At 42.9% G+C, this 25,768-nt stretch overlaps 1 protein-coding gene across 1 annotated transcript; it reads right to left on the bottom strand.

The window, feature by feature from the left end:
• Positions 1-9,246: 9,246 nt before the first annotated feature.
• LOC146274013 (uncharacterized) lies at positions 9,247-21,341 on the bottom strand. The gene is made up of 2 exons (XM_084704478.1): positions 21,057-21,341; positions 9,247-11,604 (listed from the first exon to the last, which is right to left on the bottom strand). The coding sequence occupies exons 1-2, from the start codon at positions 21,247-21,249 to the stop codon at positions 10,544-10,546; spliced, it is 1,254 nt and encodes a 417-aa protein (XP_084560604.1). The 5' UTR covers positions 21,250-21,341; the 3' UTR covers positions 9,247-10,543.
• Between the last annotated feature and the right edge of the window lie 4,427 nt (positions 21,342-25,768).

Raw genomic sequence — 25,768 nt, 5'->3', positions numbered from 1 at the left:
ATTCCGGTTGCACTGCAGCAGACGAGAGCCCTCCAAAGGGTAATCAACACAGAACCAAAAAATCACTGGCTGCTCAGTGCCCCTAATTGTGAAAATTATATATTAATTATATATTAATTATGTGAAGAAGAAAAAATTGAGGTCACATAGATACAATTTTGGGAGCACATGCAACCAAAATGGTCACAATTTCAAGCCTTGGATGTTTAGCATATTATACTAAGATCACTACAATTGGTCTGGTTTTAGCTGTCAGACATGTTGGGTTGCATAATGACTACGTTGATCACAAACATACTCTTCTTTCCTCCAGATGTGCAGCAGCTCTCTCTCCCGGAACCCCAACAGATAAAGAGGAACAGGAGCTCTGGACCAGTCAGGAGGAAGAGCAGCTCCAAGGACTTCAGTCTGAAACTACAGACTCCGTATTCACTTCTACCAGTGTGAAACATGACTGTGATCAGGAGGGATTTTCTGAATGTTCACATCTTGACCAAACTGTTAAAGTAGAGAACAGAGAAGGAGACTCTCTACCCAGCAACACAACTGAGGAGCAAATCAAAGCAGAGCCTCATGTACAAGACTATGCAGCACCAGAACTGGACAGTGACTCTCAGCCCCTCTCTGTTGTAGCTCCAGACTGTCCTACAGCTCAGAGTCTGGAGGAGGAGGAACATGGAGGAGTGCTGCTCCTTCTGAACAGAACACAAGACAATGAGGCTCCGCCAAGGGAACATATGCCACAGAGACGAAAAGGAAGAGTAAAAACAATACATCAGTGTCAAGAATGTAACAAAACTTTGAGTAGAAAAGGTGCTTTGGTTTTTCATATGAGCACACACACAGGAGTGAAACCTTATTAATGTCAGGAATGTAGCAAACCCTTTTCTCAAAATAGTTCTCTGATAAAACACATGAGGACACACAGGAGAGAAACCGTATCAGTGTAAACAATGTAACAGGGACCATATTACATTAGTTTAAAACAGGTTGGGGTTGACCTTGTTGCTGTGGATGATGTCAACAAGCTTTGGTTACAATGATTGGCTGATAGGGGGATGGATCTCAGTCAATTATTTAATCCTAGAAATATTGTATAATGAGTTATGTTATGATATATTACGTTTTCGATTATTATTATTTTTCATATTCAAATGAAGGTGTTCAATTGTAGGTTGGGTCACTAATTAAACAAGTATGTGTTTAGCCAATTGTCTCTTACACGTGCATCTCATAAACAATTAGCCAAAATACATAAAGGCAGCTGTATGAATTGTGGGGTCTGCAGAGAGCATATTGTTTGATGCTGTAATGTGTTCTGCTGATGGATGGCTGAGATATAACTAGTTCTGCTGTGCTGCATAGTGTGGCTAAGTTCCCTGTGGCTAAGTAGCATAGAGTTGTCAACCTTGACCTTGACTGGGTTGTTTCTGTAAGGAACCATCCCTGATAACGCTACTACAATAATTAAAACTGACAATACCTTTTTTGCAGCTCATTATCATAAAATGTTTCAAACAGAACCAGACATTTTAGGTATATAGGTTTATTTTTAAGTACAAATATACTTGGGTTGTTTTTAGTGACCTAGCTTCATGTAGACAAAGAGACGAAGACACTTACAAACACTTCAGGTTTACATTAAAAGAACACACAAACTTTAGCAGTCGTAGAACTGACTAAACAAAAAACAAAAAAAACACCTAACTTTTAATGTTGAAACAGAATCAGCCTCCCTAATTGAGACAGGTCATTTGTTCCAGAGAAGAGGTACTCTATGCCTCAAGCAGTTTTATATTAATTTGGGGATCCACCAGATAGCCAGCATCTTGGGATTTTAGTGTCCTTACGGGGTGATAGGGTGCAAGGAGACCAGAAAGGTAGAGTGGTGCTACTCCATGCAGAGATTTGTAGGTTAGTAATAGGACTTTGATATCAGCTCTGCTTTGGATTGGGAGCTGGTGTAGAGAGACAAGAATAGATGTTATGTGATTATACTTTATGGTTCAGGTCAGTAGTCTAGCAGCTGCATTTTGCACCAGCTTTAAATATTTTATGTAGGTGCTTGGGAGGCCAGAGAATAATACGTTGCAGTAGTCCAATTGGGATGTAACAAATGCATGAATTAGTTTTTCAGCATCATCTTCACGACTGATAAAGTGTGTGTGTGTGTCGCTCTGGATAAGAGCGTCTGCTAAATGACTAAATGTGTGTACTTTTATTGTAAACCTGAAGAGTGTGTTTGTATATTTATCATATATAACTTCAATTACAAATAAAGCATCTATATGTCCCTGGAGGCCCAACTTGAATTCACAAATAAAGTAAACCTGTTACTGTATCTTGTTCCTGTTGTTGTGTTTGTAGCTAGTTGGAGACGGGGCTTCTTATTCATGTTTTAGAGTTTCTCTTCCCTGGAACAGATCTCGGGGGCTGGAGCTATCCTAAAGGTCCCATGGCATGCTGTTTTTGGATGCTTTTATATGGGCCATAGTTGTCCCCTAATACTGTCTCTTTCACAAAATTCAGTTAGCTGTTAGCTGCAGAGCTAATGTTACAGCCACATTCCAAGGGTAGCAAGCTAGGTAACAGTAAAGCAACAAAATGATACAGCGTTAGTTGACGTACTTGTTCGAGGTTTGTAGCCGGACCGAGAAGGGTTGGTCCTGATCCAGAATTTAATTTCAGACGGTCAGCAAGGCCAGCTTTGTATTGGCCCAAGTTGAGGAAACAGTGGCTGAAATGTTTGGCGCAGACATACAACAATAAAATTAAGAAATGTGTTTTTCAGAGGCTCGGATGAAGGATCAAAAAAATACATTTTGTTTTCATTTGTATATCCAAACACTGAGTGTTACGCCCCCTCCAATGGCTCGGGTGAGGAGGAGCACGCAACTGCCCTAGGCCGCACAGTGGTGAGGGATGCGAGAGGGTAGCCCCAACAAACGTGTTTGCCACAACCAAGGATGCCGTGTACACAGGTTTAATAAGTACGCATGTACATTTACATACACAAACAAACAAAACAAACAATGGGGGAGGGACAACAACAACGGGGTAGGAGTAGGGCAGTGCCAGCGGTCTGTCAAATCAAAGAAATAATACAAAAGGTCCCTAATCTTCCCTACCCCTATACTCTTTCCTAACACCAACTAAACTACAACTAACCTCACTGCTACAAGACACAGGGTGACAGCCGCTAGCTTCTAACCTAGTGTATATAACAGAGGGTTACCTACGGGTGTATGTATACCCCAGGGTATCTTACCTAGCCCTACTCCAGACGTCCAGGGCAAGGGCCAGAATACAGGTAACACAAAACTCCTACGGTTCTCAACAACCAATAACCGAATACGATAAACAACGCTCAATGTTCAGTAGTAATCGTATGCTCAAATGCTCAATGTTACCAACAAACACCAACCTCTCCCCACACAACACAAACACATACTGACAGCTAAATACAGTGTGATGAGCTCCTCCGATTGGATAACGATGAGCCTTGCTGGACACGCCCACGTCATCAGGCCAGGAACGCACCACACCTGAGAGCTGACAGACAGGAGAAGAGAAACAGACACCGTAACACGCCCACCCAAAAAGAGAAAACCCAGGGTTTTCGACCCGGAAAAACAAGGATGGGTACATAAAGGGCAGAACAAGCACGTTAACACACATCAGAACACACGCCAGAACATACATACGCAGTACACATCATACACAACAATGTACCACTCACTAGCTCATCATCGTAAGTGCCACAGATAAAAGTATACCTACAACAGATACTGACCACTGCGTGGGCTGCCTAAGGACTCCACACACGGGATAGGGCATCAGCGAGCACGTTATCAGCTCCCTTTTTGTGCTCGATAACCAAGTTGTACCCTTGGACGAACAGCGCCCAGCGCATAAGGCGCTGGTTGCTGTTGTACATACGATTCAGGAAAACCAAAGGGTTGTGGTCGGTATATATCACAACTGGTAACACACTAGAACCAACGTAAACCTCAAAGTATTCCAGCGCCAACAACAACGCCAGAGTCTCCTGCTCGATGGTGGAGTAGCGGGTCTGAGCACCAGTAAACTTCCTTGAGAAGTAACACACGGGGTGGTCAACCCCCTCGTCGTCCTCCTGCAACAGGACAGCCCCTGCCCCGACAGCACTGGCATCAACCTCCATTTTAAAAGGCTTGCCGAAATCGGGACCTGCAAGAACAGGGGAACTACACAACAGTACCTTCACAGCGTCAAAGGCAGCTTGGCACTCAGCAGTCCACTGAAACTGGCGGACAGGGCTTAGTAGGCTGGTCAGCGGGGCCACCACAGACGAGAAGTTCCTGCAGAAGGAACGGTAGTAGCCCGCCATACCCAGGAACCGACGCAGGTTTCTCCTTGTAGTAGGGGCAGGAAAAGCACTTATTGCAGAGACCTTTTCGGCAACTGGACGTACCTGTCCACGCCCCACCTGCTTCCCGAGGTAGGTAACAGTTGCCTTCCCAAACTCGCATTTCGCCAGATTAAGGGTCAGTGAGGCAGCTGCTAAGCGGCTGAATACAGTGTGTAGGGTATTTAGGTGGCTTCCCCAGGTGGATGAATGGACCATCAAGTCGTCTAGGTAGGCGCAACAATCAGGGACGTCAGCCAACACCAGGTTGACTAGGCGTTGGAAGGTGGCTGGAGCGTTACGCATACCGAAAGCCATCACTGTATATTGCATGAAACTGTCAGGTGTCACAAAAGCAGATATCTCCGCAGCACGCGGAGACAAGGGGACCTGCCAGTAGCCCTTTAACAAGTCCAGCTTGGTAACGTAGGTAGCAGAACCGATGGTATCAACGCAATCGTCAATGCGCGGCAACGGAAAGGAGTCGGGGACTGTGACAGTGTTTACTTTTCTATAGTCTGTACAAAATCTATGGGTGCCGTCAGGTTTCGGTACCAGCAAACACGGTGAGCTCCAAGGACTGGAGCTGTGAGTGGCTAGCCCATTCTCCAGCAGGTAAGCAACCTCCCGTTTCATTATTTCCCTTTTTGCTGCGTTCACCCGATAAGGATGCTGCTTTATCGGGACGGCATCGCCCACATCAACATCGTGCACTAGCACGGTAGTGCGGCTTGGGACATCACCGCATATAGATGGGAAAGCGTCTACTAGCCTCACAATATCGGCTTGTTGCTCCCCACACAGATGCACTAATAGCGCCGGTAAGTTTGGCAGTAGTTCGGAGTTCGCCAACCGCGCACTGAGCTGAGCTGAAGCCATACGAGGACTCAACCCGTCCTCGTCGTCCACAGGTGCGTCAATAGCATCTTGGGACAGCACCACTGCAGCCACCGAGGAGACCGCAGGTTCAGTCGCGTTTGGGGGGTCATCTCTGGAGTGGTACAATTTCAGCATGTTTACGTGACAGACACGGCTCTGACGTTTACGATCAGGCGTCTTGATCACGTAATCTGTCTCGCTCAGCTTTCTTTCTACCTTGTAGGGACCAACGAAACGGGCAGAGAGGGATGAGCCCGGCACAGGCAGTAGGACCAAGACACGGTCACCAGGCTGCAAGGAACGGTACACAGCCTTGCGGTCAAACCGCGCCTTCATCCGCCCCTGTGTGGTTAACAACATCTCTGCAGCGAGAGCGCGCGCTGAATGCAGCCTCTCGCGGACCACACTCACATACTCCAAGACGTGTTTTGGAGGACTTGACGTGTCTAGTACTTGTTCTTTTAGAACCTTTAGGGGCCCTCGAACTGTGTGCCCGAAGACTAACTCAGCAGGGCTGAAACCTGTTGACTCCTGTACTACCTCCCTAGCCGCAAACAGAACAAAAGGAACACCCTCGTCCCAATCGTTCTTTGTGTCCATACAGTACTTCCTCAACATCGCTTTCAGAGTCTGGTGCCAGCGTTCTAGAGCACCCTGGCTCTCCGGGTGGTAAGCGCTGGACACCCTGTGTGTGATAGAGAGGGTTTTAAGCACCTGGGCGAACAACTTAGCAGTGAAGTTGGTACCCTGGTCTGTCTGTACCTCTTTCGGCAGACCAAATGTGGAAAAGAACTTCAACAGGGCTGCAACCACTACCTTGGTGGTGATGTTACGCAGCGGTATAGCCTCAGGATACCTAGTAGCAGCACACATAACAGTTAAGAGGTACTGGTTTCTAGACCTCGTCTTGGGCAATGGACCGACACAGTCGACTATCACCTTCTCAAAAGGCTCACCCATCACAGGAATAGGGTGGAGTGGAGCCGGCGGAATAACCTGGTTGGGTTTACCCATGAGCTGACACGTGTGACAGGTTCTACAGTGACGGGCCACGTCACCTTTCAAACCCGGCCAAAAGAAGTGCTGCAGGACACGGTTGTGTGTCTTGGTAACGCCCATGTGTGCTGACCAGGGAGTGTCATGGGCCAAGGACAGGACCTGTGACCTAAACAGAGTCGGCACAACAACCTGAACGACCGTGCTCCACTCTGTGTCGGGTCCCTGGTGTGAAGCCCATTTTCGTAGCAGAACTCCGTTCTCTAAGAAGTAAGCCAAGGGCTGCACATCAGCCCGCTCACGAGGCACAACCGCAGAAAAACAAGCCCTGAGTGTGGGATCTGTCTTTTGCGCGTTAACCAAGTCGTCCCGCGTAGCTGACAACATGGACTCTCCAGCCGTGGAAGACCGATCCAGGCTATGTGGTGCTTCCTTAGGTACTTCGTCAGCACGAAAGACCGGGGCAAAAATGGTGTCGTCCAGCCCAACCACACCACCCAACCGCCGTGACTGTGCTCGCGTCACCACACACGCTGGGAACACAGCGCACGAACCAGATGAGGTAGCAGGTACCTCAGGGACATCGAGGACCTCCAACACTGGCTTCACCAGGCCTCCTGCAATGTCGTTCCCCATAACTAAGGTGATCCCTTTTACCGGGAGACTAGGCACAACAGCGACTCTAAAACGTCCACTAACTAGATCCGATTGGATATACACAAAGTGCAAAGGCACTGGGACGTAGCCCATTTCTATTCCTTGCAATAGAACGTTTCCACAACAATACGACCCATCAGTCCATGGCAACGCATCGGACAGAATTACGGACTGGGAAGCTCCTGTGTCGCGCAGGATCTGAACGGGGACTTGAGACTCGGCATCACCAGTCAACGAGACTGACCCAGCAAATGTAAATGGGCCATAACCAGCATCGGGTGACTGACGTGGTATGCACGACTGGCCCTTGTTGTCAGACGTGGTCTGGAGCAACGCCAAGGGTTTGGTAGACGGCGCGTTAGGCGCGTTCTGTCTCTGCAGCTTCCTGCAGTCTGCCAAGAGATGTCCCTTGCGGTGACAGTAATAGCACTCGCGTTCCTCACTGCGACGACCTGGGGGGGGGAGTGGCCAAGAAGCGTTCTTGGTCGGTGTGGTGGTGATACTAGAGGCTGCAACACCCCGAGACTCGGGACGGGGCGCGCTAAACGTTGTCCTGTGCGTTAGGGCAAACTCGTCAGCTAGCACTGCGGCTTGGGACAATGTCGCTACCTTCTGCTCGTTCACATACACCACCAGCCTTTCTGGCAGGCTGTTCTTAAACTCCTCCACGTCTTCCTTTCCCTCAACAAACACCCCTTTCTCCTCTAAGCCTTCCCTGACCAAGGCCAGGAGCTCAGCCTTACGGGCCTGCTTCGGGGGCTCCAGACCGTAGTGGTCCGCTATGGCGTGAAGGTCCTCAACACGCAGCGTCTCTAGCAGAACCACGGAAGGCTCCTCAATAAAAAGAGGACACGGCCGAGGTAGCCATCACACACACACACACAACAACCCAACAAACTAACGTGGCTCACAACCACGCCAACCACCCTCAGCGCTCACCAACGTGCGGACCGAAGGCCTGCACTTGATCCCGGACGAGCCCCCAACTGTTACGCCCCCTCCAATGGCTCGGGTGAGGAGGAGCACGCAACTGCCCTAGGCCGCACAGTGGTGAGGGATGCGAGAGGGTAGCCCCAACAAACGTGTTTGCCACAACCAAGGATGCCGTGTACACAGGTTTAATAAGTACGCATGTACATTTACATACACAAACAAACAAAACAAACAATGGGGGAGGGACAACAACAACGGGGTAGGAGTAGGGCAGTGCCAGCGGTCTGTCAAATCAAAGAAATAATACAAAAGGTCCCTAATCTTCCCTACCCCTATACTCTTTCCTAACACCAACTAAACTACAACTAACCTCACTGCTACAAGACACAGGGTGACAGCCGCTAGCTTCTAACCTAGTGTATATAACAGAGGGTTACCTACGGGTGTATGTATACCCCAGGGTATCTTACCTAGCCCTACTCCAGACGTCCAGGGCAAGGGCCAGAATACAGGTAACACAAAACTCCTACGGTTCTCAACAACCAATAACCGAATACGATAAACAACGCTCAATGTTCAGTAGTAATCGTATGCTCAAATGCTCAATGTTACCAACAAACACCAACCTCTCCCCACACAACACAAACACATACTGACAGCTAAATACAGTGTGATGAGCTCCTCCGATTGGATAACGATGAGCCTTGCTGGACACGCCCACGTCATCAGGCCAGGAACGCACCACACCTGAGAGCTGACAGACAGGAGAAGAGAAACAGACACCGTAACACTGAGCAACTGTTATGCTTCGTTCGTTTGCAAGCCATGATGTCTCTCGAGGAAAACAGATATCGCGCTCTCACGGTCATAGCTCAGTTTCTCATGAGTGGGTCAGATTCTCTGGGCGGGCAAAGCAGAGAAGGGGAGGTACATTTCTTCCTTATGACAACATAAGGATTTTCAGTGACATTATCAACCTCTCCCTCAGCCTGTTTGTACTCCCCACCTGCTTCAAGACGACCACCATCGTCCCTGTGCCCAAGAACACCAAGGTCACCTGCATGAACGACTATTGCCCAATAGCACTGACCTCCGTCATCATGAAGTGCTTCGAGCGGCTTGTAAAATCATTCATCTGCTTTAGGAGGTTATTTAACATTGATATGAGTTCCCCAAGCCTGCCTTAGGTCCCCCAGTGGCTAAAAAAATTGCGAAAGGTGTAAACCAAGCCCTGGGTATTCTTTTTATTATTCTATTATTGTATCAGGGATAGTCAGACTCCACAATTCATGTAGCTGTGTTTATGCGTTTTAGCTATTTGTTTATTAGATGCTCGTGTAAGAAACAATTGGCTAAACATATTATAACGCCCATTGATTACACGAGACTCTGGATCCTTTTACTGATGCTTTAATGTCGCAGTCTTGTAGACATCATCACACCGTAGAACTGGTGATAGACATGAAATTAGCTTAATACTAATACAATTATCTAAGAGCACATAAGTTCTTCACAGCAAATTAAAATGAACAAATACACAAAACAGACCACTTTGCCTGCTTGTAGCAATCGGGTTAAACAAAAATCTTGCTTGGAGGAAATCTTAGCAATAAACCTTAACAAATAACAACGTGGCTCGTCTGCCGTTGCCTCGCTAGCTTCGGAACAACTTCCGGATAAAAACAACGAATAAGACAAAGAAATAAAGCAACAGTTACATTTACAAAAAATAGTAAGTGAGTCCACCTTGAGGTAAAAGACTGAATTACACATAAAACTTGACAGAGCAGGAAAACACTGCCTGAAGTTACACATAAACTTGTTTAAGTAGTAATGAACATTTAGTCATTTTTTTAGCAGACGCTCTTAAAACCTACGATTGAAATCTTCATTTGAATATGAAAAAAAAAAAATCGTATTGCAACATAACTTGTTATACAAAATGTTGTAGATAAAATAATTGACTGAAATCCATTCCCCTATCAGGCAATAACTGTAACCAAAGCTTGTTGACATCATCCATAGCAACAAGGTCAACCCCTCCCTGTTTTAAACTAATGTAATATGGTCCCTGTCACATTGTTGACATTGGGTCAGGGTGGAAAGAGGTCAGGAGGGTGGGGAGAGAGGAAGAGTGGAGAGAGTGGTAGTGAGATATCACGAGAGGGAGAATGAGGGAGAGAGAATGAAAGGGGGAGGGCACGAAGAGGAAGACATTCCAGTGTGAATGATAATGATAAGTAATATATTGTGACTTAAATGTCACCTTAAGTTTTCCCTTTTTACTGATATTTTCAAGCATTTAACCTACTCATATTGCATTCATTCATTAAGAACCATCATTTGAAACAAGCTGAACCCCCTCTGAAACAAGCTATTCTAACGATGTTGTCACCAGCAGTATTTCAAATGGAATCGCGATTCAAACAGTACCATCTGCTAACTGAAATATGCCCCCAAAAACGTAAATAAACTTGAAATGTATTTAGTGGGAAATTGTTCATTCAAAAAAATAAGTTTGCTGGAAGTGATCATTATCAGTAACAATGGCAATTGTGACCATTTGGTCTCAGTCTAGAGCCCTGCATGGAGAAGCTGACCCTGATAAATTGTGCTACAAGCAAGAAAGCAAATAGAACGTACATAAAAATACTTGCCAATTTTATAGAAGCTAACTTTTATACAAGTTTGCTACCTTCCTGACATTGATAAGGTTTCTCTGTGGGTCCTCATGTGAATAGCCAATCTACCTTTCTGTGCAAACAGTTTACTACATTCCAGACATTGATAAGGTTTCTCTCCTGTGTGTGTCCTCATGTGCACAACCAGATTATTCTTCATTGAAAACAGTTTGTTACATTGTTGACATTGATATGGTTTTTCTCCTGTGTGTGTCCTCATATGAACAACTAGACCTCCCTTCTGAGCAAACCGTTTGCTACATTCCTGACATTGATAAGGTTTCTCGCCTGTGTGTGTTCTCATGTGAACAAACAAAATGTGTTTGTTACTAAAGCTTTTGTTACATTGTTGACACTGATATGGTTTCTCTCCTGTGTGTGCCCTCATGTGTTTAAACAAACGAGATAGAAGACTAAATGATTTGCTACATTGTGGACACTGATATGGTTTCTCTCCTGTGTGTTTCCTTGTGTGAATAACCAGATTTCCCTTCTGAGTAAACCGTTTGCTACATTCCTGACATGGATACGGTTTCTCTCCTGTGTGTGTACTCACATGAAAAACCAAAGCACTTTCTCTACCAAAGGTTTTGTAACATTGTTGACACTGATATTTTGTATTTCCTGTGTGACGTCTCTGTGGCATATGTTCCCTTGGCAGAGCCTCACTGTCTTGTGTTCTGTTCAGAAAAAGTAGCTCTCTGTCATGTCCTTCTTCCTCCAAACTCTGAGCTGTAGGACAGTCTGGAGCTTCAACAGAGAGGGGCTGAGAGTCACTGTCCAGTTCTGGTGCTGCATAGTCTTGTCCATCAGACTCTGCTTTGATTTGTTCCTCAGTTGTGTTGCTGGGTAGAGAGTCTCCTTCTCTGTTCTCCACTTTAACAGTTTGGTCATGATGTGAACATTCAGAAAAGCCTTCCTGATCAGAGTCACGTTTCACACTGGGAGAAGTGAACATGGAGTCTGTAGTTTCAGACTGCAGTCCTTGGAGCTGCTCTTCATCCTGACTGGTCCACAGCTTGTGTTCCTTTATAATCAGTGGGGGCTCAAGGAGAGAGAGCTGCTGCACATCTGGGGGAAAGAAGAGTATGTTGGTGATTAACGTAGTCATTAGGGCTGTCAACTTTAGTCGTTTAGTCGACTAATCGGTCGATTTCGTCTTGGTCGACTGACATTCTCATTGGTCGACCAGTTGCATTTATTTATTTTTTTACCAGTAAAGAAATTTTCATTGATTTACTCTGATATTTATTCCTTTATAAGCAGTTATATATTACTGTATTCAAAATATAATTAGCCTATGTTTTATCCCCAACTTTAAATGCTTTAATTTAGGCTATTTCGTAACAGCGCCACAGTTTAGCGCACCACGTAGAACACTCGGGAACCGCACGTGGCTGGCTGCACTGCTGCTTCGCGCTCAGTAGCCTAAGGAAAATGGGTAGTTTTGCTGTATTCATTCAGTTAGAACGCTTCGTGTTTTGTCTTTAGTCGACAAAATGTCCAAGAAATCTAAATCTTTTGTCTGGCTGCATTTTACAAAAAAAGACGACAAGACTGTGGAGTGCAAGCTATGCGGCCTAAAGCTAATTTACCATAGCTCAACGACCAATATGGCCTATCACCTAAAAGCGGTAAGCGATTTATACACGTGTCAGACAGCTGAGCTTGCTATGTCTAAAAGTTTATATATTGTATTGGTTATGTACTAGGCGCATCCCCAGGCCATGCCACAGGCGTCAGGAAGCACCCAGACGCAACTGGAGTTGGTCCATCCTCTGTCTGCGGAGAGAAAGGAGGAAATCACTACGGGGATTGTGCATTACATTGCCCAAGATATGAGGCCAGTCAACACAGTGGAAGGAGAGGGCTTTAAGAACATGTTTAAAATCGTCGAGCCAAGATATACTGTGCCAGCACGGGATACTGTCATGCGTGCGCTACATTCGCGGTAAGCCTCACAACTGATTTGTGGTCTTCGCTTAGAATGGAGTTGGTCAGGTGCGCGATTGTGACGGTCACTATAGACCTAGGACAGAGCTCCTCACTTTGCAGTTAAAAAAAAATCACTTAATTTTCATTTTTTTAAATTATTATTAAAGTTTTATGTATTATTGCTGTTTTTTTCGTTGTTTTATAAAAGCTCTATGACAATTGTTTAATAAATGGTCAATCAAAATGCAAAACATCGCGTCTGTTTTTTCTTTTTTTTCTTTTCTTTTTTTAGTCGACTGATCGTTGGGCAGGACAAGACTTTGGTCGACTAAGCATTTCTTTGGTTGACTACAGCCCTAGTAGTCATTATGCAACCCAACATGTCTGACAGCTAAAACCAGACCAATTGTTGTGATCTTCAGGGGTTAAAGTGAAAAAAACTCAAATCTGCACAGGGTGTATGTGGTATGTATGTGGCTAAGAAATTGTGAATGACATGTCATGTTTCAAAATAAATGTTCACAAACGTAATTTGTATTTCTAAGTCGCAGACACTGTCAGTCATAGACAACATTGTGTCAGCTGTAACAGTTGCTCCCGGCAATGTTGTGGTAAGTTTTAGTGCACGGTAAGGGTGGAACGGTACACTGAAGTCACGGTTCGGTTCATACATCACGGTTCGGTACAAAGGAGGGAAAAGCGAAACAAAGCAGGTTCGTCTATACGGGCGCGTTGAATATGACATGTAAATTCCGATGGCATCAGTGATTTTTTTGGCTCTATTTGTATGTGTATCTAATAGCTGGTTAAGCATTGTAGCGAGGAGAAGTTTTTTTTTTGTCACGTTCCAGTGATTGGCACACCTGGGTGATGTGGCGTCGGATATTTTTTGTCATTAAGCACACACCAGATGAGTTACATGCGTTAGCATGTTCGATGTATTTCCATTCACATACCCCACAACCAGTAACGTGCGGTTATGTCAGTAAGAGGCTAGGCACTGAGTTATGAAAGCCAGATTACCTAATTAGGCTAATATGTCAAAACAGTGAACGCAGTAAACAGTACAAGCAGTAGCTTTCAGCCGCTGAGCCACATGGCCAATCTTTTCTTCATGCCAGTCTGTTTGAAACAATCAAAAACATGTTGTCTCTTTTGCTGCAGTAGTCCATCTAGGTCTGGCGTAGACTTCCCTCTTGCTATTAAATCATTTTTTGAATAAAATCGAGCCTAGAGATATTCCTCAACTCCGTGATATCGGCAGACACCACTGCTGTCATTTTGACTTGAATTTTGCTCGGATTACGCTTACAATGTAGCTGGTGTAATGAGTTGTGCTTTTCAACGTACATGTTGAAAGATACAGGATCGATGTGCGCAACTGAGTTTTTTTCTTGTCGTCCTCAGTGAACGGAAAGTAAAAGCACTGCTTATTTTACTTTTTTGTAGTTGATTATGCATAACTGCTACACTTGTCATTATAACGTCTAAACAATTGGAATAACACACATATTGCATATATAAATCACAAGAATAAACAGTAAAAATACATATACAAGTTTCTTAAATAAAATTATTTAATAAACATTTTTACGTTTGAATTTTGGCAGGGTAGGCAGTGCCTACCTTGCCCACCCAGACTGCACGTCACTGACCACAACTGCTGAACAACGCCGACACACAGTGCTCGTCACAGTGCTCTCGCCTGTATTACAGTACCTGAATGGGAAACCAAAGTTTTCCCAAACTTGCAATCATACTTATCCTTAGTGCTGCTAGCTATCTCTGACTCACGGCGGCACCAATCAGAGCTTTAGAACGACAGATTAGATGTTCCTAGAGAACACGAGTATGTAATAGTAGTTCCGCATTACATTAATTAATTTGCATGCAAATTTTATTTATTTTTATACCGTGTATTCTCTGTGTAATTTGATGCACCGAACCGTGACACCCGTACCGTACGGTTCGGTACGAATACATGTACCGTTCCACCCCTAGTGCACGGGTAGCGGCTCTATGACATGACGAGCAAACACTTTTTTACCCGTGCTGGCATATAGTAGCTTCCTCTAGCTAAACGTGCAGAAACAAGCACTAGGCTCTCTCAGTTTCTCACTTGCACTAACTGCCAAACGGCTCGCTGTCTCTACTCTTATCTTCCTAATAAAAGTACACCCCGGAATAAAAGTACCCCCCAGACAAATCCTCAATCTAATAAAAGTACCCCCCGCAAACTGTGTCCATATGCGATCAAAATGTGTTCCTATCAGTGTAAGTGTGCATCTTTTACTGTCACTTGCAATCAGGAATAGAAATGGACAGCAAATATACCATTGCTAGGAAAAAACTTCAACATTTGTATTTTGGAAATACATAATCATTATTAGAAATTTTCAAAAAAGAAGCTGTTACAAATATATGGTAGTACCTTTCCTCAAAAACTTACAGTCAACATGACTGCAACATAACATGAAAACCACTGGACATACTTAGTTGTTACAAAGTAAAAAAAGAGGCTGTCTAGTTACAAACATACATGTACTAGTACTATCACTTTTCCTTAAACAGCTTACAGTCAACGTGACAACCACTACCAAATAAAGCATTGCTAGGAAAATACTTCAATGCTTGTAGCTTGGAAATACAGTTACAAATCTGTCAAATAACAAACATGCCATGACTACTGGTATACGGTACCTCAACAAACTAGACGCAACTCCCGCACAGCACAATTGCAGGTGCTGTGATATTCCTAATGACATCATCTCGCAGCACCTCATATTCCGCGTCTTGTGCGGCATAAAATCCTGAACTTGCACCAGTACTAGTTACACCTTCAAAGTATCTACTTTACTTGAGTTTGCAAAATATAAAGAAGTAAATGCCCTGGGATTTCTATTTGACGAGAGGGTCGTTGTCTTTAGGTTGTGACTGTCATGCTGGTGTGCTGAATGGGAACCGTTATGTAAGTGTACAGTAGCCAGAGCTAACGTCAGAGCCATAATAAGGCTCTGGCTAACATTTACTAGCTTGCACTGACAACCAGTTGGTAGATAATGTCATCGGCTAATGTAAGCTACTTGCCAGTAGCTAGCTAGCTAAGGTAGCTAACGTTTTCACATCAAAGAGTTCAAATTTATCTTCCCTTCCGAAAAAAATGCATGGAATTTTCTATAATCATGTCTCGATTCCCCCCCCCCAAAATTAACGTACCGTCCAAAATAAGAAATCCACCCGGTACATTTTCGGGTAAAAAAAATAAACGTACCGTTACGTTTATTCGGAAGATGAGAGTACTTTCTTCTATCCACGCCCAGCGTCATTTATTTTAGAATAATTTATCTATGGGTAGGACATCATCCCCAGGCTTTATGAACTCCACTTTGCCTTTAAGAGCAGCAAAGATCAATATCATGCCTTCTGTAATCTCTGTTGCATTGATAGACGTGAGTAGTAGGGGGAAAGGGGCTTAAGGGCGACATGCCTGCTCTACGCAAGGGCACAAGGATGATAGTAGTTCTGCCGGGCGCTCTTCCTTAACATCAGTTTTTGCTCCAAACACAAAAACAGCAGATGTTAAAACAACCTCTGCTGAGCTGACCAAATTATATATTTTAATTTCTATTACAACTGAAATAGTTGGTACTGGAATGATACTGTCTTATTTTATTTTTAGTAAAATTTTTGCTAAATTTAGATGTTAAAAGGTTTTTAATTTTACCTCGAAGCAACTTCCGTTAATCAGTGTTTTGTGAAAGAGGCTAGTTTTACGACAGTGACTTTGGATGTAGTGTACTTTAACATGTTAGCTGATTAGCCGTTACGAGTGAGATATGTATACAGTTACATTAACAAACCTCTTGTTTGTAAAATATGTAGTCTTAAAGACAATGGGAACACAAACAATTCTAAAACGTCCGACACGCCAAATGTTGTTATTTTTTGTCAAGCGCCCCTGAAGCTCAAATTCCGAGTCGGAGTTCCATTAAGCTTTTCATTGCACTTCCCCTTTGTTCTTTTAGTGAAAAGTCTCAGGAGCTAGCTACTTACCCGGCATCATGGAAATTATTTGTTTGTAGTTGATTTTGTGAAGGTGTGAATCATTTTGGATGAATATTTAATATAATAAAGTTCTGTGTATCAAATTATAAACAAAGGAATTATTTTCCCCCCGTTTGTCTGAGGGCATAACGGCGGATGGCATGACTGCGCATCAGCCGATCGGAATGCTCATACTAAACTTTTTTTTTTACTCTTGTAATAAATAATCAAGTGTGATGATGAAGTACGGTATGGTTATTTCGTACCATTTCTTAATTGAATTTAATATATCAATTACTATACCGTGATATATACCGTAACCGTGATATAAAATTACTCAGACCGTGATAGGAGATTTTGGCCAAATCGCCCACCTCTAATTGGGATAATGCTTTGGCATAACACCTCTTCACATATCGGCTGTGCCCCATTAAAAAGGGTCTAACGACGCCCCTGGTCCATGCATTAGCCAAGGACAAAACGAGCCTACTTCATTGTGTTGATTAGGTTGAATTAAAAAAGGAGAATGACAAAATGATCTCTGCTCCAACAAACAAGCTCTAGTTATAGTAGCATACTTGTGCTTTACAGCCAGTGTCTATTCTGATGGCCATACCAAGACTGGTCCTGCTTGAAAAGCATCCAACCCTCCAGTCTCCATTTTTGTTGCCATTGTTACGTCAATTATTAATTGGCAGCATATTTCTGACATTTAGAACATACTTTAAGTAGCCTAACTGTATTGCTTTACGGAAAATAGGACACAAATATATGCAATATTACATTTGTTATTAGACTATTACATTAACCTACTCCGAAATATAGGGTTAGAACTTTATTTTGGCCGGAAGGGGCTAAAAAAAATCCTAGGGGAAACACTGATAGCACAATACATCACCCTGTGTACATGTAAATGGTACTGTGTACATTTCCCACACTGTCAAGATGCTTGATGCACTGATCAAAGTTATTGTAAGACTTATGTTAGACAAACATAAGTCTTATTGTCAGTGTGGGAAATCAATGTTTTTTTACATACACAGAGGAAACAGTTACATTTACAGATGAGCAGTTATGAGCACATGGCACTTTGGTGTTTGAGGATGTGGAGGGTCAGTTTGCCTCAACTTCTAAGGAGAATGGTCAACAGTGAATGTGACTTACATGTTTTGTTAAAGGCTTCTCATAGAACCAAGGTATAAAAACAGCAGACTAGAGTTTGATGCTTTTCAAGCAGGACAAGTCTTGGTAACAGCAATCAAAACTAGATTCTGATTGGAAAGCACAAGTAAGCTACTACCCACTTGTAGCTTGTTTGTGAGAGCCTTTTGTCATTGGCTTCTTTAATTTAAATGTTGTACTCGATCTAATACAACGTGTTAGTCATCAAGTTCTGATGTAGTAAACCATTATCAAAGCATTGCACTACTGCCAGAGCTCTTCAGTAATTTTGGATCTAATAACATGAGATTTATATTTTCACATAGAGGTGTTTAGTTGCCTTGCACATCAAACTAATTAAATACTCATTCAGCTTTGTCAGCTTCTCTTAAACTTCTTTTATTTTAACCTCTCTCAATCCTATAGAATGGGTTCTCTAAAAAATGAGTTGGAAGCAAGATACCACTATTAAGTTTGCCCTTTGCGCCCCTCCCCCCACCTGTCACAGGCCCAGGCTGCTGCAACCAAACATTTCGCGACCCCCCTGCAGTACCTCTGTGGACCACCTGGGGGTCGCGGACCCCCTGTTGAAGACCTCTGGCGTACAGCATTAGTGGGCTGCACTGGTTTAAAACCATAGGTATAAGGACAATTGTACACATGAGTTGTTTATTAGTAATATAATGTCTTATTATATGGCAACGACGGTACGAGCTTTCTGATTGGCTAATGGGTAGTCATGCCAGACGCGTATTGCCCTCAAGCCCCCACCCTTCGCCCCTCGGCTTGAAGCAACGGCCCCGGTGGATGTAGGTGGTATTGCATTACGGTTAGGTTTCCGACTCTTCCGGTCGTTTTTATTCTATTAACTCCAGTCAACATTTACAAAACTATCTCCCCCAATAATTTTTGTTCGATTCTCGAACCTGGCTCATACTACTAGCTTTTTCATAGAATAATTTATCCCGATTTTTGCTAAGTTTGAGACCAATCCGAAATGTGTAAACTAGCACCCCATTTATTTGCCTACGTCAATAAAAGTTGCCTGCAAATGTGCTTGCGGATCCTAACAGGGCACGAGCACAATAGTTCACATTGGCCGATAGCCGATTTACATGGAGCTGAATGAGCCATAGACTTATATTGAATGAGCACAGGGAGAACTGGCTTGAGTTGCCTGCCCTGTTGCAGCAAGTTAAGCAAATGTCACACATACATGACATGTTGTTAATATAGTTTATTCCCGTTATTTTAAAACAGATTTGATTTTTCGTAAAAACGTTCATGACATGATGGCAAATATAATATGTTAAGCGCGAGCATAGATTGTTGACGTCTATCTGGAGCTAAGACAAAGATTAATACTTTAACCGGTAACCACAATAGGAAATTATATAGGCCTATATTTAAATCATATTAGTCTTGCCTTCAGAAGCTTTTGTTAAACACACCCATTATTCTTTTGTTGATCGTGTCATCAAGCCAGACTGCTTTTGTGGGACAATGAAGGTCCTCGGTGACTAAATGTTTCACCCCCACTTACATCTGATGGAAACGTTGTGTAGCCTATATGGTTCTTCGAATATTCCCCTTTCAAAGGCAAATGTCCAACAAAGTATATTTTAGACACAGTTCTCAAGCTTATATTTATTACATTATTACCAAGTCTTGTTAGATCACGTTATATCCATTAATAGGCGTTTGGTTAGGATGAACATATAAAACACATGGCCATATTTCTACACTGATGTTAAATTGAAGGCAGTGTGAAGAAAGTAAGCTAAGCTAAGTCTGCATTATGGAAGATTTCGGTTACCAAAATAACTATAAAGCTTTCTTTGGCTGGCGAGAACAAAGACGGAGCTGTTCATGCTAACAGTTTATTTCATCCGATACAATGCGTTGGAAATCATACTTATATCACAAAGAAAAAAAGCAACCTATGTGATGAGTTCCATCTAGAATAGCCCTATATTTAGCCCTATAGCCTATTTCTAAAAAACAAGTGAAAGGAATACTATACAGTGACAGAATAAATTTCTGTTATGTTTGCATCATGTGTCTGATTCTTATCGGACTTGTACCCCATTCTGCCACTGCAATGCCTTAGCTCACACGCTCGTAACATAGGCTCGTAACCATCTCAATCTATGCTCGCGACTGGTTGTCGCAAAGTATGACGTGTACAGCTAATTGCAAGCGTGCACGAGGTCTCGGAGCTAGGGAAAAAAAGAGCCACTGTTTAAAGCTAGACCGGAAGACACGGAAGTGGAAAGACGGCTGCGTCCAGTCTCGCGCTCTCGCTTGCCTCACTGCGCCACTGAGCACTTTTCATAGAAATGAATTGGGACGCCATCTTGGAAGACAGAAGTAGCTGTCTCTAGTTATATTAACTCTATGATTGCCCTCCTCAGCGGTCAATACAGTTCCGTATTGCCCTCTGACGTCATCTTCAAAATGAACGACGGGTCAGTTACTGAGTTTTACTATACAGATGATGCTGAAAAGACTTGTCATCGAAAGTGAGGATGAAGACTAGACTCTTTTTAACATTTGTGTCGTTATTTTGTGTTGAAATTAAAGCCATTTTAGCAGAACCATGTTGTCCGCTTTCTATAAGTAATGAGTTGCTAGGCAACACATGAAACACAGCGTGAGAAGACTTGAGAGCTAGCTACAATTGGCCTAGAGGTACCATTTATTTTCGTTTACAAAATGAAAAAAAGCTAAAAATGCCTAATGCATATAATAAACTACTTTAGTTTAGTAACCTCGACCGTTCGGTCGTGCCGGGAAATATCAAACCTCAGCTCGCTATCGCTCGGTCGATACGTTCCAGTCTCAGTTTGCTATTTCCCGGCATGACCTCACTCTCGGTTAGTAAGTAGGTTAGTTAATAATAAATCATAAAACATTCATCGATATGTGAGGCATGTTTATTTATTGAAAACGGGTGTATCACAGACCGCTATCGTTTATCGTTGAACAGAGGTCAATTATGCTAACGCCTCAGTCAATATGTGAAAATTGACTATTGTTTTCGAAAGTAAATGTACTAATAATATCAGCGTACATCGTATTGTACATTAAATATCCCAATTGTGTTTTTAATCACAATGTTAAATGAGCAATAAGTTCAGTTTAGCATTTGTTAACACTGTTGTGATCACATTGAGAGCAGAACGTTTGTCCTCCCTACTAGTACTATGTGCTAGTAAACCACTCAATCGCAAGAAACGGGTCTCACTACCATCAGCTTTTACCTATTTACTACCCTAATTTTGACACGACACCTGGTTATTGGCGTGCTAGACCAAATATATAATTCAAGATATAATGAATATAGACACAGCACATTATAATAAACTAGTTATTAATCGAACCTGTTCGGTGAAGCTTGATCTCAGGTTGAGTAACAATGTCCAACAAGCGTTGCAGTCTCGCGCTCTCCTCCTTTGAACGACAAATCTCCTCTTCGTACTTGGCAAACAGTTTTTCGGCGGCCGCAAATATCTCCAAAGCTGCCGTTGTTAATCGCTCATTGAGAAAATCCCTGAACACATTTAGTTGAGACATTTTGATGGTTAAAAACCTCGTGTAGTTTACAAAGCTGTAGTTCGATGAACTTAAACTTTCTCCTTCTTCATGCGCTTTCTTTCTAACCGGATGTAAACTAGTCAAGGTGTTCCGGTGTTATCGCCCAACGTTTTTGTTTGTTTGTTGCAAAACACAAATCATTACATAAGTATTGATACAGTACGTAATTAAACAAACTCATCAACAACAACAAAACTAATATAAAAATATATATATATTTCACCAATGCTAACTTAATTCAAGGATCCAGTTAAGTTTCAGCTCTGACACTTGTTTGTGTTAGCCCGTTAGCCCAATTCACCCCGCCCACAAAAAAAGTTGGTCGGGAAGTTGGGTCTGGTGAGGCTCGTATTGTAGCTTGGCTCTGCCCTCCTACGTACTTCCGCTCAATTTGGATTTCGCTTCTGTACAAGGTCTGGGAGCTCGGCTCTGAAGTTGGTTTCCAGAAACAATTTTTTTGTAGGTCCAATCAGCGAACAGAGGGAGTGGCTGAGAACGATGACGTCGTGCACTTGTTTGATTAGTTGAGTAATGGCGGCGGAGAAAGATGCAAGCGAAACTATTGCGCATTTGTGGCAATTCGCTGGCGAATATAGGTGAAAGCCGGAGCAAGAACATTCCTTGCTGAGTTTTGTAGGTGGCCATGATGTTGTAGCCCTCCTCCCCACGGGGTCCGGGAAAAGTTGGATTTTCCAGCTACGGCAGCTAGCTCCGTTACAGTAGTGGTGAAGGAGTTGGCTAAGGCGAACGCTTGCGATTGGTTACGGCAAATCAGAGTGGCTCTGGGCGGATCCAATAGTTTTAAACTTCAACAGAGGACCCGCCTTCAAGGAAGTTAACGTTTGTCAATCGAGAGATCCCAGACCCTCTGTACAAGTGAAATGTACGAGGGTCTGGTTAGGACCAGGCTACTCGTATTGGGGACAAACTATATAAAACCAGGATCTGGGCGGACCAATGAAATTGCCATGGCGGGCTTTATACGATGATGGACAGATGATCAACGGTAACGTAATCAACAACGTCACGAAACGCTTGGGTTGAATTTGTTTTCAACAAACAACATATTATGTTGCTCTGATTGGTTGTAGGTCTATCCAATTGAGCGAAGAGGCATTTGTTTAACAAGTTCGGTTGAAACACACCCCATAGTCACAGCCCAACAGAGAGTTATCAGACTCTACTACTACTACTACTACTCTACTAGACTAGAATTATGAGTATGACAACGTCAGGCTAGAAATAGGCCGAAAATATGTGCAATATTACGTTAGACTTTAACCTGTTCCGAAATATTGGTTTAGTTTTGACGGGGGGGGGGATGCCAAACACTTTTGGAGCACCAAAGACCCATTTTGACCCAGAAAAACCCCTGGAAGGTAACCCATGGAGGTAGCCCATGGAGGTAGCCCATGGAGCTAGCCCATGGAGGTAACCCATGGAGCTAGCCCATGGAGGTAGGATTTTGATGCTTGGGAGAGTGTGGCAAGCTGGTTTAGCCAAGGCCAAAGGGCAAGAAGGCAGAATTACAAGTGTTGTCATATGAAGGGCACACGACAGCAAGTGGGGACCTGCTATAAGACTTTGAGCCATGAAATGTTAGGTCTCAGTTCAGGGAAGCACTTTTAAATAGTAGCACTTTCAATTTTGAAATGTTTTGTTTTGCTTAAAATGTTTTAGCTTGGCACCTCAGTGAAGCACTTGAAAGACTAAGTGCTTCACTTTAAATTCATACACAGTGTAATTGTGCTTCGAATAAAAAAAAGATTTACCTACACCTTATTCTTGTTTAAGATCATTTACATAATATAAATGAATGTATATAGAGCGTGATAAAAAGGTCACCCTGAAATTATGGCCACGCAAAGACAAATTTGGATGTGCCTAAATTTTTAGCTGGTGCACCTAAATAAAAAATAAGTTAGGCACACCAGTGCAACCAAGGGTAAAAGTTAGTCTGGAGCCGTTTCTTTCCATCTGCTACTGGCCTCTTCAACAAGGCCAGGGACTTCCACTGACATTAATTTATTTATCTATTATTACACTACGCATAAGCCACATTATCTCAATATCCGATTGCACTATGTTGACCATCCATGCTGCTCATTCTTTATTCTTATTTTTATATATATTTTATATTTAAATTGTGTATTCTTACATTGTTCAGTTCTTACAAATAGTTAAACGTTTGTACTTTTACTTACTTGTTTGAGAACTAACTTTCTCACACTCACACATACACACAAACAAACTTGTACTGAGTCAAGGTGTAGCAGTGTTTCCCTATGTTGATTTTGTCGTGGCGGCCCGCCACGGCAAAATTTCTGCCGCCACGGTATCAGAAATAAGGCTGTACAAGATTTTAGGCCGTCTATCAGCAGTGATTGTTAGAGTGCATGTCGGAGAATAGCAAGAACACGCGCTTCACAGCGCAGTTGAGATTGCGTGTGTGCGTCTTTGAGAACTGTAAGTCGTATAGCTTGTGTTTTCAGTTCATTAAAGCCTGTTATTGTATTAGTCAGTTATTGCAAATTTAAGTTAACTGGTGATTTTCGTTGTTTGTATTCTCCCCCTGCTAGCATAATTGCATGCCTGTTGATTTCGATAGCGATTGCTGCCCTTGCTCACGTTTGTATTTTAGGTGCATTATCATGCTGAAGTAGTTTTAATTTAATAGTGGGTATATTGTTATTATTTGCTACAGAATGCTTAGCCTATCAAGATCAAATGAAGCCGACAGTGTACATGCTTTAGAGTACCTTGATCGATAGGCTAGGCTACTGACCATTTACAAGTTGTTACGTCAATTATTAGTTGGCAGCATGTTTCTGCCATTTAGAACATACTTTAAGTAGCCTAACTGTATTGCTTTATGGAAAATAGGACAAAAATATATGCAATATTACATTTGTTATTAGACTATTACATTAACCTACTCCAAAATATAGGGTTAGAACTTTATTTCGGCCGGGGGGGGGGGGGGGGGTGAGGGGTCGGACAGACCTGCCCCCACTGCTAAAAAAAATCCTAGGGGAAACACTGTGTAGTTTTTTTTGCGCTTTTTTTATTAGCGCAATTCTATTATTCTTTCTGTTCTACCAAACACACCACCACTGTCTTACTGCATCTCCCCTTGCTGCCCACACTGGACCAATCCAACCAGGAGGCTGCATCTTTGTCCTGGTTCACAGCCGATGGATAGATCCAATGAGATCCCTCCTGTGTGTGTTTTCATGTGTTTAGCCAGACTCCTCTTCTGAAGAAAACGTTTGATACATTGTTGACATTGATAGGATTTCTCTCCTGTGTGTGTCCTCATGTGCTCACCTAGAGTATCCCTTCGAGCAAATAGTTTGTTACATTGTTGACATTGATACGGTTTCTCTCCTGTGTGTCCTCATATGAATAACCAGATAACACTTCTGAAAAAACTTCTTCTTACATTGTTGACATTGATAAGGTTTCTCTCCTGTGTGTGTCCTCATATGAATAACGAGACTACCAGTCTGGGCAAACCATTTGTTACATTGTTGACATTGATCGAACTTCTCTCCTGTGTGTGTCCTCATATGAAAAACCAAAGCTTGTTTTCCACTCAAAGTTTTGTTACATTCTTGACATTGATGTAGTTTTTCCTGTGTGACGTCTCTGTGGCATATTTTCCCTTTGCAGAGCCTCATTGTCTTGTGTCCTGTTCAGTAGAAGCAGCTCTCCATGTTCTTCCTCCTCCAAACTATGAACTGTAGGACAGTCTGAAACTACAACACAGAGGGTCTGAGAGTCACTGTGTTCACTTCTACCAGTGTGAAACGTGACTCTGATCAGGAAGGCTTTTCTGAATGTTCACATCTTGACCAAACTGTTAAAGTGGAGAACAGAGAAGGAGACTCTCTACCCACCAACACAACTGAGGAGCAAATCAAAGCAGAGTCTCATGTACAAGACTATGCAGCACCAGAACTGGACAGAGTGTGTCGTTTCAGACTGCTGTCGTTGGAGCTGCTTTTCCTCCTGACTGGTCCAGAGCTCCTGTTCCTCTTTAATCTGTTGGGGTTCCGGGAGAGAGAGCTGCTGCACATCTGGGGGAAAGAAGAGTATGTTGGTGATTAACATAGTCATTGTGCAAACCAACATGTCTGACAGCTAAAACCAGACCGATTGTAGTGATCTTAGTAGGGGTGGGAATATCTTGTCACCTCACAAGGTCAACGATTCGATTCTAAACTAATGATTGATTCTATACCAATTATTGATATAAATTCTAAACCAATAAAATGATTATCAATGCATCTCGATTTTTAAAACATTTGAGTTTGCTACTCAGAGTCTCAAATCTGAGTTTGCTACTTCCTACTTTGTTTGATGATTTGAACATCTAAAATCAACAGATGAATTACCTTCTCAAATTTTTTATGAAAATCTGTCACAAATATGACTTTCTATCAACAATGCAATAACCAATGCAGCTTGCATTTCAACACAATATGGAAGTACCCCA

This window comes from Hypomesus nipponensis, chromosome 9 (assembly GCF_054491055.1).
Source record: "Hypomesus nipponensis isolate SF chromosome 9, ASM5449105v1, whole genome shotgun sequence".
Lineage (NCBI taxonomy): Eukaryota > Metazoa > Chordata > Actinopteri > Osmeriformes > Osmeridae > Hypomesus > Hypomesus nipponensis.
The sequence above is the reverse complement of the archived record's forward strand: the minus strand, read 5'-3'. Positions and strand labels throughout refer to the sequence as shown.